This window comes from Psammomys obesus, unplaced genomic scaffold (assembly GCF_907164565.1).
Source record: "Psammomys obesus unplaced genomic scaffold, mPsaObe1.curated_primary_1811, whole genome shotgun sequence".
NCBI classification, from domain to species: domain Eukaryota; kingdom Metazoa; phylum Chordata; class Mammalia; order Rodentia; family Muridae; genus Psammomys; species Psammomys obesus.
The window spans coordinates 10,010,077-10,027,767 of record NW_026592666.1 but is presented as its reverse complement, the minus strand read 5'-3'; the positions used below and the strand labels follow the sequence as shown (position 1 = coordinate 10,027,767).

The 17,691-nt window shown below is 49.8% G+C and overlaps 1 protein-coding gene across 3 annotated transcripts in view; it reads left to right on the top strand.

The window, feature by feature from the left end:
• Nucleotides 1–16,821, top strand: part of Rcan1 (regulator of calcineurin 1) — a 79,565-nt gene extending 62,744 nt beyond the window's left edge. Inside the window, exons 1-5 of one of the 3 annotated variants that reach the window (XM_055614882.1) lie at nt 8,292–8,369; nt 10,389–10,529; nt 10,783–10,956; nt 12,253–12,412; nt 15,103–16,821. In XM_055614882.1, the coding sequence (XP_055470857.1) occupies nt 10,473–10,529; nt 10,783–10,956; nt 12,253–12,412; nt 15,103–15,275 (564 nt within the window). In that variant the 5' untranslated portion in view covers nt 8,292–8,369; nt 10,389–10,472 and the 3' untranslated portion in view covers nt 15,276–16,821. Of the gene's footprint in view, nt 1–8,110; nt 8,370–10,388; nt 10,530–10,782; nt 10,957–12,252; nt 12,413–15,102 lie in introns of those variants that run through there. The other 2 variants (XM_055614881.1, XM_055614880.1) reach the window with 2 other exon arrangements.
• The last annotated feature ends 870 nt before the right edge of the window (nt 16,822–17,691 follow it).

Genomic DNA, 17,691 nt, shown 5'->3' with positions numbered 1-17,691 from the left:
TGGGCTGGAGGTAGGACGAGGGGGCTGGGCATTTCACCTTCAAATGACAAAACAATTTTACTAGCGATTGCTGTTGAAACCAGTAGTGGTTTCTGTAGTCAAGGCCATGCCCATACCATGTCTGTCATGCAATTCCCAGGCTCTTATAGTGTAACTTCAGCAGTGCCCAGCAGGTCACCTAGGAGAGTACCATGCCTGTGGACAGGCTGTGAAAGATAAGTAAATAAATACAGCTAAAGTATTGCCATCAGAGGCTGTGGGGGCAACACTCTATAGACGGGACAGTGTGAGCCCCAGGATGGCCAAGCTGCCCTGCCTGTGTTCCCAGCGCTCCTCCTAGGGCCTGGCTCCAGCAGGTGGCTGATCACATGTGGATGAACTTCTAAGCCCCATGCTGAAACTTTATGTGTCTTTAGGGCCAGTCCTCAGGGAAGGGGCTCTATTGAGACATCCAGTGGCCGTGACACTGGGACACTAGTATTGGAGAATATCTGTGTCCCCCAAGGTCATCTACTGAGGATGACCCTAACCACACAGGCCTCATAGCCGGATGGCCATGCCCGCTCCCTGCCGCACCAGGAATTCTATTTCTGTATGAAAGCTCCCAATCTGTAAACATCGCAGCTGCTTTTCCTCATGTGAGGGTGACTATCGGTGGGGGAAGACTAAGCAGGCTGTTATATTGGAGAAAGAGGACAGCCCATGGGTCTCCTACATTCTAGCACACAGGCCTGAGGCCCAGCTCTGGCATGGGAAGATCAGCGTCCCTCTGTGATGTGATGGGAGCCCCGGTCTTCCTGAAGAACACCCAAGTGGTAGTGGGGTCTTCTTCGTCACGTGCCACAGTTTGCTGTCCCCAGTGCTTTTCCCATCATCTCACCCTCCTAGAGGCTGACAGGCCTGCATGCCTCTACAGGCAGCTTATCACACTGTGGGCCAGTCAGCAGAGGACACAGCCAGGGCAGAACCCTGAGTGCTGAGGGCCTGTGCTGCTTCCACCTCAGAGTCAAACCAGTGGACGGTGATGGAAACAGCCACACAGCACGTTCCTTCCAGGGCCTGGCAGGAAAACCTACTTCCCAGCTGCCTCTGGAGTCTTGTCTGTACTGAATTGGATATGGACAGGGTGCCTCCTAGCATGGCTATTGGGGACTGGATTTTCGGGGCTGGGGGGCGAAGTGTTTGTTTTGGGTTTTTGGTTTTTGTTTTTTTGTTTTGTTTTGTTTTGTTTTGTTGGTTTGGGTTGGGTTGGGTTGGGTTTTGTTTTGTTTTGTTTGTTTCTTTTTTTAGACAGACTTTCATGTAGCCCAGGCTGTTCTGGGACTTACTACGGAGCCAAAGATAGCCTTGAGTTTCTTATCTCCCAGGTGTCTTCCTCCCATGTGCTGGATTACAGGTGTGCAATCACACTAATACATGAAGGGTGGGAGTCAAAAGCAGGGCTCCCTGCTCACTATTCAACTAACCGAGTTGTGCTGGGCACTGGAGCTAGGGAGTCACAGATTCCTCCCTCTCCTCCAAGAGCTGCTCCCTCTTTTTCCCCTTCTGAGTAACTACCAATTCCTCACCAGGTCTCAGCTTTGTGTCTGCCAGCCTCTAGTCCCATGCCAGGCTGCCTAGGGGAACTCTCCAGAAGTTCCCTCAGTCCTGAGTGGTGAGGGGGAATGAACTGCTGCCTGGGAAAGACAAGGGTTTCAGGAGGGTCAGCACCAGAAAGCAGGCTCACATTTCCGGGCGATGGTGCAGACTTAGAGCAAAGATTGAGCTGAGGACAGTGAAAGGCCTTTGGCACCTGGATGCAGGAAAACAGCCATGCTAGTGAGTTTGCAGGATCAGGTGGGCATGGGCAGACTCCCCACAGGCCAGGTTTCGTGTGAGGTTTGAGCAGCTGTCTTGGGGTGAGGACTGCATCAGAGCAGATGTTAAAAGTAAGCAGGTGAGTCTGCAAAGAGCCAAACAGGAATGACTAATGGCAGTGGCTGCGTAATCTCTAGATCAGTGCTGCCTCCCTTAATCCCCAGTGATGGTCTCCAGGTTGTTGCAAGCAGAGCTTTTCCAAGAAGTTATAGAAGGAAGGTAACCTTTATGTGCCAGGGAAGACTGCAGGGATAAAGAAACAGGAGCGAATAGGGTTCTGAGCACAGGAGGGACTTAGCATCAAAGGAGATCTGTGATCAGGAACCTCTGACCTCCACCTCAGCAAGAACGGTGCTAAAAAACTAAGTTCTCCTTCATTCTTGAGGGCTCAGACTGGAAATCTTCCCTCCTCCTTACCTGGCCCCTTCTCATTCCTCTTTTCCCTCCTCCTCCTCCTTTACCTTCTCACTTCCTCCCTTTCTTCCTTCTCCTTTTCTCTTCCTCCTCTTCCTCTTGTGCCTTCTCCTCATTAGAATTCTCTTCGGTTGTAATTTTTATGTCCACTGTAAGCTTTAACTGACCATGAACTTCAGCCACTAAAATCTTTGCTAAGCATTTTCCCATTTAGCAGTATGGACATACTGCTAACTTGCACCCATCACTTTTAGCTGTCATAAGCAGTCTTTAGAGTTCCTACACTAGCCCCAAATGTAAAATAGTACTCTTTCCCTGTGAGCAAGCAGATTTTTCACCAGTAATAAAAGAACACTGAGAACAGTTAGCCCCTGGGTCCATCTGTGGTCTCTGTATACCATTCCCTGATTGCTCCTAAAATGGACCCCGAATAGAAATTCCTTTTAAAGATACCAAAACAACAGGCTGGAGAGATGACAGGGTGGTTACAAGCATGGCTGCTCTTGCAGAAAACTGGGTTTGAGTCCCAGCACCGACATGGCAGCTTTCAGCCATCTCTAACTCCAGCCCCAGGAGATCAGATAACGCCCTCTTCTGGCTTCTGTAGGTACCAGCTGCTCACTTCGTGCACCTATGCACACACAGGCCAACACTAACACATAAATTACAAGCTGCAGCTGGGGGAGGAAAGAGACCAGAGACAGGAGTTCTTCTTCCACTTTCGAGCCATCAAGAACACGAGGGGTGGTCTCTGTGAGAACCCAAAGCTCCTGTGGCAAGTGGCAGCCCCCACCCCAGCTTCTGTGGCAGCCCTCCCCTTTCCCCTCCCCCTCCCCAGTATTGGTAGGTGGCAGGCATCCCACCAAGAGCACTGTCTGTGAGTCTCCACCTAACAGACTTCCAGGTGCCCTGATTTTTCACTTCCCTGGTGAGTTTGCAGACTGGCAGGCCAGACATATAGGACACATCAAAAGGCTATTGGTGACAAACCCCCCCCAGACACACACTCTTCTTTTCCCTCTGCTGGAGAATCAGAGTCTATCTGCAGACTCCTATGAGACCCTCACAGACCTGAACCCCCCCGGAGCCCGCCTACCCCTCACCGTGCTGTCTGATGTTTTTAAAACACTTGTGATGGTGACAGGATTCTGATACCTCAGAATCCCCCCCTGAGTCCCACATCCAAGATCTTTCAGTCTCCAAATGGTTTTGATCACAATTAAAGTTTTGATCATAAGTGAAGACGCGCCCTGCTAGCCAAGGATGTTATTTGTAAGTCCTATACACCAGATGCCTTACAGTAGAGGCCGCTGCCACAGCCCTGTAAACACCTCGGAGCCTCCGTGCATCTGTGCATTAAGCCTCTCTAGCAGATGCTGCAGGCTGCTGCATGCACGTCCTCTTAGCCCTTACACAGCAAGGACATAGCAGTACATCCGGGAATGCCCCTGGCACTCACTGGCAAGCATGGAGCCTGTAACAGGTGCCTTTGCCTGCCACCTCAGTGCAGCATGGAAGATTGTCACATGAGAACGCAACCATGATGCCAGGAAGTCATGAGCAGCCAGAGGTGAGGAGGATTAATGGAGGAGAGACCATTGGGATGGGCTTTGAAGACTGAATAGGAGTTTTACAGCTTGAGCGTAGGAGTCTTCTCCTTACAGTCAACTAACAATGACTTCTAACCGGAAATCAATAGAGTAAAAGAAGGGGTGGCTTTCCACCAGGCTGGCTAAGGAAAGTCTAGGGTTACTAGATAACTTCCAAGAGGTTGAAACAAAGGAAACATGATTAAAATGGAGATGTCCTCAGCCTTGGAGGTGGGGTGCAGTGGCAGGAGACGCAGCCTGTGTGAGAGCCTAGCTTCCATCCAACCCGCTGTGCTCCATCCTTGGCCCTGCATGGTTTGCACATCCAAGTCACGCGCAGGTCCTCGCTCAGCTTGGCTGGTTTTGTGGCACCTTCCTTGGAACTGTGTTAATTCCTCTTGGTTCTCACAGTGGGAGTTCTGAGGTCGTGTCCCATCCCCTGTCCATGTCCTCCCCCCCAACCCCATTCTTCCACAATGGCTTCCATGAAAGAACACACACCTCATAGAGCCTTGGGTGACTAAAGGCTCTTGCTCCTTTAACTTCCGACATTTGGTTTCCTGTTCCAAGTGCAGCTTTTCCTGAGTTCTGCCTGGTGAGCTTTGCTCTGAGCACCGCTGCCCCAGTTCCTCCCCTTTAACTAGCAATGAGAATTGGTAATGCAGCTGTGGGGTCGGGCTGTGGGGTTGGTACAGTGCTTGCCTATCATGTAGAAAGCTCTGGGTTCAGCCGCTAGCCCCACATAAACCGGGCATAGTATAGTGGAGCATGCCTGTAATCTTTTAAATAAGTTAATTGTTTTTATTTTATGTGCATTGGTGTTTTGCCTACAAGTCTGTCTGTGTGGGGGTGTCAGTTCTTGGAGTTACAGACAGTTGTGGGCTGCCAGGTGGGTGCTGGGAATTGAACTGGGTCCTCTCGGAGAGCAGAGGACTCTTAACATCTGAGCCATCTCTCCAGCCCCTTTTTTGTTTTTGTTTTTCTGAGTATACCTGGCTGTCCTGGACTCACTTTGTAGATCAAGCTGGACTTGAACTTCAGTGATCTGCCTGCCTCTGCCTCCCTGGGTGCTGGGATTAAAGGGATGTGCCACCATGCCCAGCTACATGCCTTTGATCTTAACACTTGGAAAGTGGAGGCAGGAGGATCAGAACTTTAAAACCAGCCTGGGATACATGAGACCCTGTCTCAAAAGAATGCAACTGTCTTCCAAACCGCAAGGAACATGCAAGTAAGAAAATGCACCTTTAAAATACTTGAATTGATCAGTTTTCTCTTGGTCAGGAAATGTCATGACCTAAAAAGTAATCCAATTTGTATGAGAGCTTTAGAAATCTGAGTTCATGTGGAAGAGACAAAGAGCCGATACAGAAAAGGGAGTTCAGAAGAATGTTAATTCAGAACATGGCTGCTCTGGCAAGAGGTCACATTCAAAGACCTTCTAGCTCTGTGTGATCCGGCTGGAATACAAACACACCTTTAAATCAGGAGACAGAGGCAAGAGATCTGAGTTCAAGGCCAGCCTGGTATAGAGCAAGTTTCTGGTAAAGAAAAGCTTAGGTCCAGGTGGTGGTACACGCCTTTAATCCCAAACAATGAAGGTAATTTGTAGGAGGAAGCACCCATGTTCGAAAGTGATGTCTAATTGAGTGGCAGAAACTTGGGCAAATCAGAGACTTGACAGAATAGGATGTGCACAACTCTCAAAAGAAGAAAGGGAAGGTACTAAAGGGACAGTAAGAGAGAAAAGGAGGCAAGAAATCAAACCCTGACTAAAGGGTCTAAAGCCTTATCCATTGATAAGGATACAGGCTTTCTTCTACAACTTAACTTTACTTTTCTTGTGCTGCCTCTGGGCACAGAGGTGGGTGTTCCTGGAGCCCTGCCTTCTGCCCCCTTTAACAGATGGAGTGTCTAAGTGCTCCCAAGGAGCCAGGCTGCCCAGGTGACACAAAAGGGCTCCGCCAGGCTGACATCCCTGGAGTTGCAGCCAAGGACACTTTCTCTGCTAACAGATCCTAGGTGCCCTGTCCCCTGCTAGGCCAGGGCTCTAGAACACTGCGTGATCCGTGAATTCATTGCAAGATGGCACCCTGTGCCAGTCTCCCTGCACAATGCCGCTGCCACCAGAAGCAGCCCTGTTCCTTGCAGGTCTCACACTCAGTACATGAAATTTGATTTAGATGAAGCCAGTCCATTCAATCACAGAAACAGAACGGCATGTTTTGTGTGGCATCAGGGACAGCCTAGTGAAAGAGGTGTCACCTCTGTGAGAAAGGGTGGAGCAGTGTTCTCCTACTTTGATGTCCTTTCTTTCTCCCCTCCTCCTTCACATAATGAAATTAACCCAGCTCTGCCCACAGAACTGAGCTGCGGTGTGTCCTTTACAAGAAGAAAGAGAGGTGGACGAGGCAGCTCAGTCAAGAAAGACTTTCAAGCTGTGACCCTAACTCTGACCCTAGAAGCCTATAGAAAATCTGGGGTTATGGCAGGTGTTAGCAGCACAGCACTGAAGACAGAGACACAAGCAGATCTCTTTGCTTGCTTGGCAAGCCCCAGGTAAGAGACCCTGTCTCAAAAGAAAAAAGTATACTTCCTGAGAAACAGTACCCAAGGCTGTTCTCTGGTTCCCATGCACAGGTTCGTACACACATGTGGGCAAGCATGCTCACACTCACACACACATGAAATCAGGCTCCTTGTCCTCCTCTGGTCCCCTTTAACTTTGCCAAGATGGACTCCAAGAAAAGAGAAAAGGACAAAGTAGGAGCCTAGTCAAGAGGGGACAGCCTTATCTGGGGCTCTTAGAAAAATGGGGTAGAGTGATGTCCTGTACCCCACTCACCCAGACCCCTTCAGCACCTCCCTTTCCACCCTCTGTACATCCCCACTGTCCCCCACTCTCCTCCCAGAGCCACCATTTCTCCTGGTGTTCGACACATACCTACTGCTCAGGGTTCCAAATATTTTCGGTATAAATGTACTGTTGGGGTTGGCAGCCCTAGGTAATTTGGCAAAGCAAACACCATAACTGGTTTCTTACATAACCCCACAGCTGGCAGCTAGGCGCCAGACTTTGAAATTAAGCAACACCCGATCATCTGAGAAGGCTTGGCTTTTTTTTTTTTTTTTTTTTTTTCCGGGATTAATGTCCTGTTTGTTCCTGTTGCATATATTCTTAATTCCTGGCTGACTTTAATAATGCTTTGAATGAAGCTTCCAATGTGGAGGGCATTTAAAAGCTGGAGAAGGTGTCAATACTTTGAAGGTGATAATGAGTTTGGGGCAAATTCGAAGGACTGATTATCCAAGACTGGTAGTAACTGGCGTCCCCTGTGCTCTGCAGCAAACAGCCTCACCCTTGAAGGACCGGAGCCTGGCCGGACACGCCTATCGCTTGCAACCTACATTCTTTCCATTTCTTCCTCCTTTTCTGATAAAAAAAGAGAAGTATTTAGCTGTGGAATAGAACTCCTCCTCAATTTCAGAGCTCAGATTCTCTGCTGGACTTTTGTTTCTATGGCATTGGCGATCAACTCAGGTCAAGTGCCATACCATCAGCCTTCTAGGACATTCTTTGCTTGGATTTTTTTGAGTGTTTAAGAAAAACGAAAATGTTGCCTATCCCCGGCCCTCCAACTACAGTAAGAAAGTTTTTCAAAGGTGGACCCTGTTTGCTCTTCTACATTTATCCAATGAAGTACGACGGTGAGGGGGTAAAGACACTACATTTCAGAACATCCCCTTCCCCCCCCCTTTTTTTTTCTTAAAAAACAGAGCTCACTGACCAAGACAGATTTCAAAATGTTTCTCTGATGCCCAACAAGAAACATGGATTGAGGTTTTTGTTTTGCTTTTTTTTTTTTTTTTTTTCAGGAAATAACAGAGTTAGCAACTCTGCAAGACATGGGTTTCCAGGTCTCTTGACCCTCAGGACTCCCTTGGGGCTAATTGCTGTTTACAGTGCAGACCTTGGTCCCTTCTCCTTTGTAACATTTTCCATCTTAAGCAGGGCCCGCCCCAGTCAGCCCCAGCAGCGTGTTGTCTGGGCGGCTGAGTGGAATTACTACCAGTGGGAACTATGCCGCAAGAGGGGCGGGTAAAGCTTCAATGCGCAGCAAACCTCAGCGGCCTTTCCACCCGCCGAGCTAATTAGCATAGGGAAAATGACTAAGGTGTTGACGTCACCTCTTTCCAGTAGAAACTTACACTTTGTCCCTGTCTGCCTGCGAGCTTGCGGGACTTGACTCAGGAATTTGCTGTCCAAACAGGATGCTCTGGAAGCCGAGCCCTCTCCACCCCCAGGGGGCTGGCCCTCCTAGGAGCTTTATAAACCCGGCTGGAGAAAGGACTCCCCATCTCGCTCTGGCAAAGGAACCTTCAGCTTGGGGCTTGACTGCGCCTACCCCATAAGAAAGCAGAATGCATTTTAGGGACTTTAACTACAATTTTAGCTCCCTGATTGCCTGTGTGGCAAACGGTGATGTCTTCAGCGAAAGTGAAACCAGGGTAAGGTTCCTCACGGACTGATTTCTGAGCATTTTCCAAGCACTAATTGGGACGATTAGTCAAGGTTCTCAGGGGTGGGTGGCTCTCTCGTGGGGGTAAGTACTTAGAGACTTGAAACTTAGAGGCAGTTGCCTGAAGAGTGAACTGGGATAGGTTCTGGGTAAGCTCTGTCTTTGAATGCTTCCAGGTTCCTTGTGCTCGGGAGGTGCCAACATTTCGTGTGGCCACACTGAGCCCCTGTGAACTCTGGAGGCAGGCTGCTTCCAGCTCGTCCTCCCGGCGTCCCTGGTAGGGAGTAAATACTGTGAATAGAGTATGTGTTTGCAGTAATGACAAGGGTCTGCCTCCAGCTCCCTGATCCCTCTGACTAGAGAAAAATGCAGGCATAGCAAATATTAAAACTCAGTGTGGGGCAAGATACAGAGCTCACCAAAGTAATTAATTAGTTATCTTCATCACTGTACTTCTCCATTTGGTAAAAGACGTAAGAGGTTTTTGTTTTGTTTTTCCCATCAGTTACTACCAAGCCATCTAGTTGATCTTTAATAAGAATCATGTATGAATGGATATTGAATATGTTCCTTTTGTGGGGATGGTGTTTGAGTGCTTTGCTTTACATTCAAGCCATATGTTCAAGGGACGTGTAGAGAGTTTAATCATGTTAGCTACTTGTGTATAATGTTTGAAGGACTGGGACAATAGTTTCAAATTAATTGTAGAACACATTGTATTCACAGACATACTACAGACTTGCTGTGCTGAATATTGGTCTGATAAGTGAAATCATTCAGTTGCTTGTCACTTAAGTAGAAATACTTTGCAACAGCTGTAACAGCTGGGCATCTACTGTTAGAACAAATAAGGTTACTTCATACGTGATGTGGTGTGGATTTAGCAATAATGTGTAGTCTCTGGTACTCTGGTTCTGAGCCCTGACTTGCATTCTAAAAATATTCACCAAAGTCATCTCTCCCAAATTCTGAATCATAACTTCAGAACTACACAGTTAGTCACAGTGCCTATTGATGAGGTCATGCGTAATTCCAGCTTTAACAAGACACCCTTATGCCAGAAACTTGCCCAGTGCCTAAGAGGTGGAAGGGAGGACTAGCCCAGCTGGTGACATCCAGGTCAGATGTCAGCTCTGCTCTCCTCCACACCCACCTCTGTGCAGAGCCCCTAGTGGGAGAATCACAGAAAGGGCCCTGAGCTGAAGAAAAGCCTAGGAATGCACAGAGCAAGGTGGAGAGACTTCTAGGCTCCCAAGCCACCTGCTCATCAAGAAGAGAGCTGGAGCTACCAGGCCTCTGTTCCCAAAGACAACTGACTTGGAATTTCCTGCTCCCCTCTGTGCTCCCCTCAGTGTTCCCAGGAAAGGCCTGTCAACAGCGCACCCTCTCCTGCCTCAGCTGATCACCTCTGCAGCGAGCACCTCTTGGGGTCCAGGATCTCTGCCAGCCACCTTCTCAGCACCCCACCTTCCAGAAGTCCCACACACTGTCCTGAGTGTTTAGCCTGTAGAAAGGAACTGGAAAAGCACCTGGCTTCTAAAAGTTCACAGATCCCCCTGGAGTCCTCATGAGGGGCAGCCCCTCTCCCCTTCCCCTCCCTTCGCCCTCCCCACCAGCACTGCTGCAGGAGAGGGTGGGGCTCCCCAGCCTTTCCCGGGAGGATGATGAGGTTTTTCCAGGAGCTGGGAACCAAGCTTGTAATCCCCGAATCTAGGCTTTCTATGCTAAGAACTCGGCGTTTCCCAATTCTCAGCCATCCTTGCCACAGCAGAGGGAGCTGTGCACCCGCATGGACCACAGCCCCTGTGCAGTGGCCCATTTGCAGCACATTGACTTTTAAAGCAGTATTCTTCCAGAGTTAAAGAGTAACAGACTGAGATAAAACTACGGGGGGGGGGGGGTCACAAAGAGCTCCCTTTCAGAGGTGGTGAGACTTCCTTTTAAGGTCGTTGTTCCTTGTTCTTCAGTTTTTAAAAGGGTTCTTTCCTCCTCTTCAAATCTGCTGCAGGGCCTTGAGCCCTAAAGAAATATTTGAAGAACACAGTATCCACTCTGGCTAGACAGCGGAGTCACGGGATATCAAGCTAGGACCATGAGCAGCCTGGCTGAACCTCCTTGGAAAATGCTTATCCCACTTGAAAAAGAATCGGTAATTGTTCTGCTCTACTAACTCATGTCTTCTTCCCTTCTCATGAGATCATGTGCAGGACCCAGTGGCGCACAGTGTGCTTCCCTGAGAACGCTCCCAACCCCGACTCACAGGGAACAGGCCGCAGCATCACCTCAGAAGGGGCAGCCTTCGCTGGGGTCCCTGAAACGACTGAAAACTCACTGCTTCACCGAGGAGGGCAGTGACTAAGGCCGCAAATAGGAGGATTTTAAACCCTTTTATTATTTTTCAGGCCAAATTTGAATCCCTCTTCAGGACGTATGACAAGGACATCACCTTCCAGTATTTCAAGAGCTTCAAACGAGTCCGAATAAACTTCAGCAACCCCTTATCTGCCGCCGATGCCAGGCTGCGGCTGCACAAGACTCAGTTCCTGGGGAAGGAAATGAAGTTATATTTTGCTCAGGTAAGTGTGTTCATTGTGAAGAGGTTCCTCCCTCACAGCTCTTGTGCAGCAAAGACCTTATATGCTGGCTGTGTTCTACGCTGGAAGCCAAGAGCTCACCTCAAGCAAAGCAGGGTCCCCACTTTGAATTCTCAGTCTCTCTCACCTGTTCTACAAAGGAATCAAGTCCATGTGAAAACAGCCTCAGAGACAGTAACCCTGGACCTTCCTGGGTTAACTCACGAGGGGAAGCGAGCTCTTGTTCATCCAGGGAGCTTGCAGGCTGCTCCTGTACATTCTACACTAGGATTTGGGTCCTGGGTCTCTGAAGTTTCTCAGGGATTAGGCTAATGACGTCTCAAGAGCTGTCTCCAGCTGGCGCAGGTTCTCCAGGCTTCGGATAGCAGCTCCCTTTGTAAACCTGTATGCAGATCAGCATAGGGGTGCCACTCAGCGTGGGATGGGGGACAGTTCTGCCAACCTCCAGTACACCTTCAAGGCAGCCCCCAACTTCCGTCTGATATTAGATTGCCAGGGAAAGAAGACGAAGCTTCCAGAATGTTATTCCAAGGAAACTTAGTCCTTGTCAGGCTCTGAGCCTTCTCACGCCACTTCCACCCCCAGAGATGTTCCTTAGCCTTTGGGCCTGACAGAAATTGATTCTGAGATCCCTTTCACCTCAGTGGTGGTGGCTTCGTTTATTCTGAAGTTTCCTCTGTTCGCTTACTGCTGGTTTAGTGCAAGCATAACCTGTGTGGGGTGAGGCTCACAGCCCTGGAGGGGCCTCTCACCATATTGGCACTGTTAGGGTTTCAACATGAAAAGCTGCTTGTGGGCTCTTCCGTTTGAAATCTTGGGTCCTTAATGGTGCTGTTTTGGGGAGTTAGGGATCCTTTTGGAGCCGGGGCCTACCTAAAGGATGACTGAGGGTTAAGAGCCCAGCCCCGCTTCTGGTTGAGGCCCCTTTGCTTCCTGGTTGGCACCATGTAGCAAGTTACCACATGCTTATACAGCTCAGAGCCACCATGAACACCATGCCTTCTTCACCATGCTGACTGTGCCCTTTCAAACCGTGAGCCAGGCTCAGTCCCTGCTCCCTCCAGTTGCTTTCACTTAGTGTTGTCGTGGCCACTAGAAAAGTTCACCCAGCACAGGCACGAAATCCAGAGCTCCGTCCTCCCTTGGCTCCTCACAGACCACTTCCTGCTTCCTCTTGGGATCATACCTGGGCCATTGCCTGGGCCATTGGTCTGTCCTTGTATGTGTGCCTTCCAGAAGCTTCCATGAATGTAATGATGAACTGACTTCTTTCCTCAGACTTTACACATAGGAAGTTCACACCTGGCTCCACCCAATCCAGACAAACAGTTTCTCATCTCTCCTCCTGCTTCTCCACCCGTTGGTTGGAAACAAGTGGAAGATGCTACCCCAGTCATAAATTATGACCTTTTATATGCTATCTCCAAGCTGGGGCCAGGTAAGCAGTGCCCTCAGGGGGCCAAAGGTCTGGGAGGTGTGGGGAGATTGTCCCAACACAAGACAGTCATCTGTCTGGAGTCCCCGTAGCCCACATGACACCGTGCATGTGTGGGCGCTGCATTCTTCCACATCGCGACAGCTGGTGCTGGCGGCCCTGTACTGCACCAGCCTGCCGGCTTTGTGCTCCACCATCCCCCAAGTGTCCCCTGAATCTGCCCCTCACCCACCAGGCACACCCGTGTGGCTCACTCCAGGCCCCAGCTCATGTTGTTGTAGGTAGGGTGAGAGTTTAAACAGCCTTCTAAGGAGTTCATCTCCAACCATTGTTCTTAACTGACTTCCTTAATGGGTGGGAGGAGAACCACGGGTCATGGTGAGGGCAGAGCCTCAAATGAATCTCACCATTGGAACCCTGGGCCCCAGATCAACCACCACCCAGTAAACAGTACTTTGCATGGTGCCTGGCACAGTCAGTGCTCAGTGCCCAATATATGGGTTTTGGAAACTGTAAAATGTTAGTCCTCCTGTCCTATGGATAGGCCTTGCCAGAGGGAAGGCTGGAGGGAAGGTTCAGGAGGGGTGCAGAGATGTGATCCCTACTCCTGTCCCCCACATACAGCAAGCCGAATAAACACTGCCCATCAGCTCCTTTTTCTCCTTGACCAGATATCTGATGTTCCTTTAGGGAAGGGGTTTTATTTTTGTGGCCCATCAGCAGTTTCATGCTGAAAGATTACACTTCTGAGAACGCAGCCTAAACAGAAATCCCTCCTGGGGTACAAAGTGAGAATCGAGTTACTAGTGCTAATTGTGGCATCAAGGTCAAAACTAGAAATGGCCTGTGTGAGCAGGAAGATGTTTCACCATGGAAGCTCCTAGGGAAGCTGAAGGTTTGGAGTCTGCGGGTGTTTTCACGTGGAAGGCAATCCTTCATGGCAGTCTTCCTCTGCAGCACAGGATCAAACTATCCCAGAGGCAGGAAGTGAGGTGAGCTTCCTGTCTCTGAGACAGGCATGAAGGGGCTGAAGCATCCCTTCAGGAAGTCTGCGCTGGATATGATGGAAGCTAGAGTAGAGGAGTGCCTGCTGGGCTCCGTGACTGAATTCTGCACTTGACAGCAGCCTTCGGGCTGCAGAGAGGCTTCCAGAAGGTGACCTGCCCCGAGCAGGCTGGCCTTCCTCTGTTTAGTGGTGAAGTTAATTCTGGTTCCTTGTCTGTTTTTGTATCTCATTTTCTATCTCAGCTGAGCTTCTCAGGACTGCAGAGGTCCTGCATTTCACAAATGCAGCCTTAAGTCCTGAGCCTTCTGCCCTTGGGCCAGTGGTAGATACTTACAGGAAAACCCTCCATTTCCAACTTTTCCAGTGACCCTCGATACTGGGAGAGCAGAGGTTCCTTTGCTTCTCAGACAGAGCAGCACTTTAGCCTCACTGGTTGGGTAGAGGCCAGGCTGCCTCCTTGTTCATCAGTGCTGGGCCTCCCACATCCGAGGGGTGTGCTGGAAAGGTGGAGGTCAACCAAGCTGCTATATCAGCTTGGAAATTTAGCCACTTCAGCAATGGGGTTCAAACCCGGGGCCTTAAATCTGCTGGCAAACACTTCTTGTCTGGCCTATGTCCCCAGTACCCTCCTTTTTAAAAACACAAGTCTAGATGGCATTTGTCAGTTGTGAGCATACTGCTGGCTGCTCTGAATCCATTCTCTCCTGGAATCGGCCCCACTGATGCCATTGTTGCCCCATTCAGAGAAAAGGCAGAGGGCACAAAGAAGTGACACATCTTGCCCACCAGCCCTACTCACTTCCGGTCCACAGTGGCCACTCTGCCATGCTGCCATCCAACCGCTTCCAGCACAGGCCCCCTCAAGGAACATCCCAGACCCTTCCCTCTTGGACTAATATCTCATGACAGAGCTCACCCTGCCCTTGCTTCACCAGAGTGTTGTAAATATGACTGTGCCTGGGCAAGCTTGGGCTAGCCCAGAAGAGCAATGAGGGAGTGCTCCCAGTCCCAGTTAATAGGCGGTAAAGGATGCTGTGGCTGAGGACGTCACCTGGATGGTGGAGTGCTGGCTTAGCATCATGAAGCTCTGAGTGTGGCCCGCAATGTCCATAAGTCAGGCATGGTGGTGCAGAACATCCAGCATCCAGAAGGTGGAGGCAGGAGGAGCAGAAGGTTAGGGTCAGCCTCAGCTATCTCAGGCCAGCCCGTACTATACAAAACCCCGTCTCCAAACTAAGGAAAGGTTGCTGGGGCTGGACAGATCCAACACAGACACACGTGTGCACACAGGGCCTCTTCACAGCTTCTCACCCCCGGTGGGCTCCGGAGCCCCAGCTGGAAGCCTTGTAAGGGAGGCACAGGGCGCTTGTTCCAGAGGAGCTTTGCCCATCACCGCTCCCCAGGCCACCCTTGCAGAATGCTGATGGCAGCCCTCCGGTGGGCACGGGAAGGGTTAACTAGCAATGCGCACTTGTGCTCTCCCTCCCTGCACTCCGTGCCTGACTGAAAGCAATTCTGTAGTGGAAAGTGTGCCATTTTGTGAATAAGCCATCCATGAGGGAGGCACAGTGCAGAAGACAGGCAGGAAGTGGCCAAGCAAGCCCTGGCATCGGTCCCACACTCCCGCCCAGCATGCTCAAGGACTTGCCCTAGTCACCAGTTACCATGCAGTTGTTCCTTCCCCTAGGGGAGAAGTATGAGCTGCACGCAGCCACAGACACCACTCCCAGCGTGGTGGTCCATGTGTGTGAGAGCGACCAAGAGAATGAAGAAGAGGAGGAGATGGAGAGGATGAAGAGACCCAAGCCAAAAATTATCCAGACAAGGAGGCCAGAGTACACACCCATCCACCTCAGCTGAACCGGCGCACAGACCTTGATGGCGTGTCCTGAACCCCACTCGTGGGAAGGAATCTTTTACTGTGCAGGTGGCTGGTCATAGCTTTGGAGGTTTAACAGCCGTGACCACTGTGGCAGGAATTCCAGTTCATGTTGCTCAGAAGAGAAGCAAGGCCTCATCTCCTTGTTCTGATACCGCACCTCAGTCCATGCCCTTGGCACCTGGGAATGTCTTGGGCCATTCGCTGAGTTTGTGGTAATTGCACAAGGACATTTGGGGACATCTTGAGAAAACTGATAATGGTAGTGTCTTGTACTCGCTCTTCTCTAGGTTCTGTTTTTGCGAAGGACAGGTTGCCTGGTGGCCGAGAGAAACAGTTTAGCATTCGGGGTCCAGCCCCACTGGCAGGCTGCGGCACCCCGCAGAGCCGCCAGGTGTCCGGTGCAGAAGGTTGTGGGGCAGCCCCGATGCCATGTGGGAACTGTCCTCCTCATCTCTCCCCTCGTCTTCTGACGTTGATGCACGTAGATTCCTAGGTCCCAAGACCAACCTCTGTTCAGTGCGAAATCGCGCTGTTGTTTTCCATCTTGGGAAGGTAGGAGAAGCAACAGAACACTCTTACCAATTTCCTGGTCCCGGCTCTTTCTCTGCAACCACACACAGGTGGGGTTCCGCCTGGAGACATCCACTCGTCCCCCTGTCCAGTGCATCATGTCATTTGTGCTTTCTTGAAAAAAAAAAAAAATTGATCTGAGTTCCTGTGTAGAATTTAGTGTCTACGATGGAGAGAGGTTTCACCTCCCGCTCTTGGCGGGCGGAAGTTTTAGTTCAGACATTAGTTTCCATTGTTTATTTCATGTAGTGGTTTGTGCGTGAATTTCAGCCAAAAACCTCGTTGGGAAATGTTGGTTGAGACAGTTTTTCACCCCATTGAAACATGAAGATAAACTTGTAAATAAAGCCAAGAGCATCTCTTAATACCTGTCATGTACCTGGGTGAAGATAGAGGGCAGAGGGAGTTTCAAGCTACCTGTGACTTGTATGCGGTAGAAATTACTGTCGTGTGTTCAATGGGGTGAGCTCGGAGCATGTGAAGTGCGTGGTAGCTGTGTGTTGCTAGTTAGAGGGACACAGTGCCTTTCCCCTTCCATTCCGGATGGGCCGTGACACTCGGTAAACATTTGGGAATTTCTCCTTTTCTAGAATCATGTGTGTGTCTGGTAAATAGGTATTCTATTTTGGTCTTACAATGCCATTACAAAGTCTGTCACTCTGAAATAGCCTAATGCCAATTAACAGTGCATGCTTTGGGAATTCAGAAGGTGGTTTCCTCTGGGGAGCAAATCCTTTGGCATTCGTTTTTCCAGTAGTCTGCAATGACAAATGGATTGAGTGTTCTCCCAACCCTGTTTCCAGTGCTCAGGGGAAGGGAGCCAGCAAAGGAGAGACCATCTCATAGCCGTGAGTGTTTCTAGTCCAGCACTTTTGAACCGGAGAGGCTAACCTCAAAGATATTTTTTTTAACTGCATTCTATAATAAATCAGCACAATATGCTCTTCTGGAGAAGTTGTTTGTCGTTTTCTTTCTGGGACTAGTCATAAGAGGGAACATCATTTGTCAATTCCTGCTGTTGTGTCATAATTCAGGGTGTAACACATCACTCGGGAAAGGGCCAAACAGATAGAACTGTGGAGGTCAGAGGACAGCTGGTGCTAGCCTGTTCTTTCCTTTGACTCTGTGGGTCGCAGGGATAGAACTCAGGGCATCAGGCGTGGCTGCAGGCGTTCTTGCCTGCTGAGCCACCTTAAAGGCCAGTTTTGTTCAGCAGATCTGAAACTCTGCTCACCTATTCCCTGGAAAAGGGGTTGTGAAGCTCCTGGCCAGCCTGCAAAAGCCTCAATTATTTATTTGCTGAAATATGGAAAAAGGCACTCATGTTGATCAAGATTAACATTAAATATTCCTTTGTGGAAACTTACATGCTACTCTTTTTAATCCAATTGCTCAGAGCTAATGATTGAACAGATTTGCTAACTGACTGCCTGGGTAGAGGGGCATTTTTCTAAGTAGAGATACAGCATGGGGTTCCCCTCTTTTATTCTAGATGACAGAGACCATGTGCTCTGCTGGCTCCAGGCACGAGCTCATAAATAGCCCTGGAAGAGAGCTGAGGTGTTACCCTGTAGCTGACTTGGAGCAGTTCTACACACAGCTGTGTGGAAAGGTGGTGGCCTGGCTGCTGAAGATGCCAGCCCTATAGTAGAACTCACAGGGCATCGAACACCCCATGCGAGACCTTTTTTGAGTGGCTTCATGGTGGGCAGGATTGCCTGGATCTGAAGGGGCCAAATGACAACATGCCTGGGCGGGTAATAGTGTGCTTTGCTGTTGATCAGATGTAGTTCTGAGACAGTGTATGCCTCACATTTCACTGCT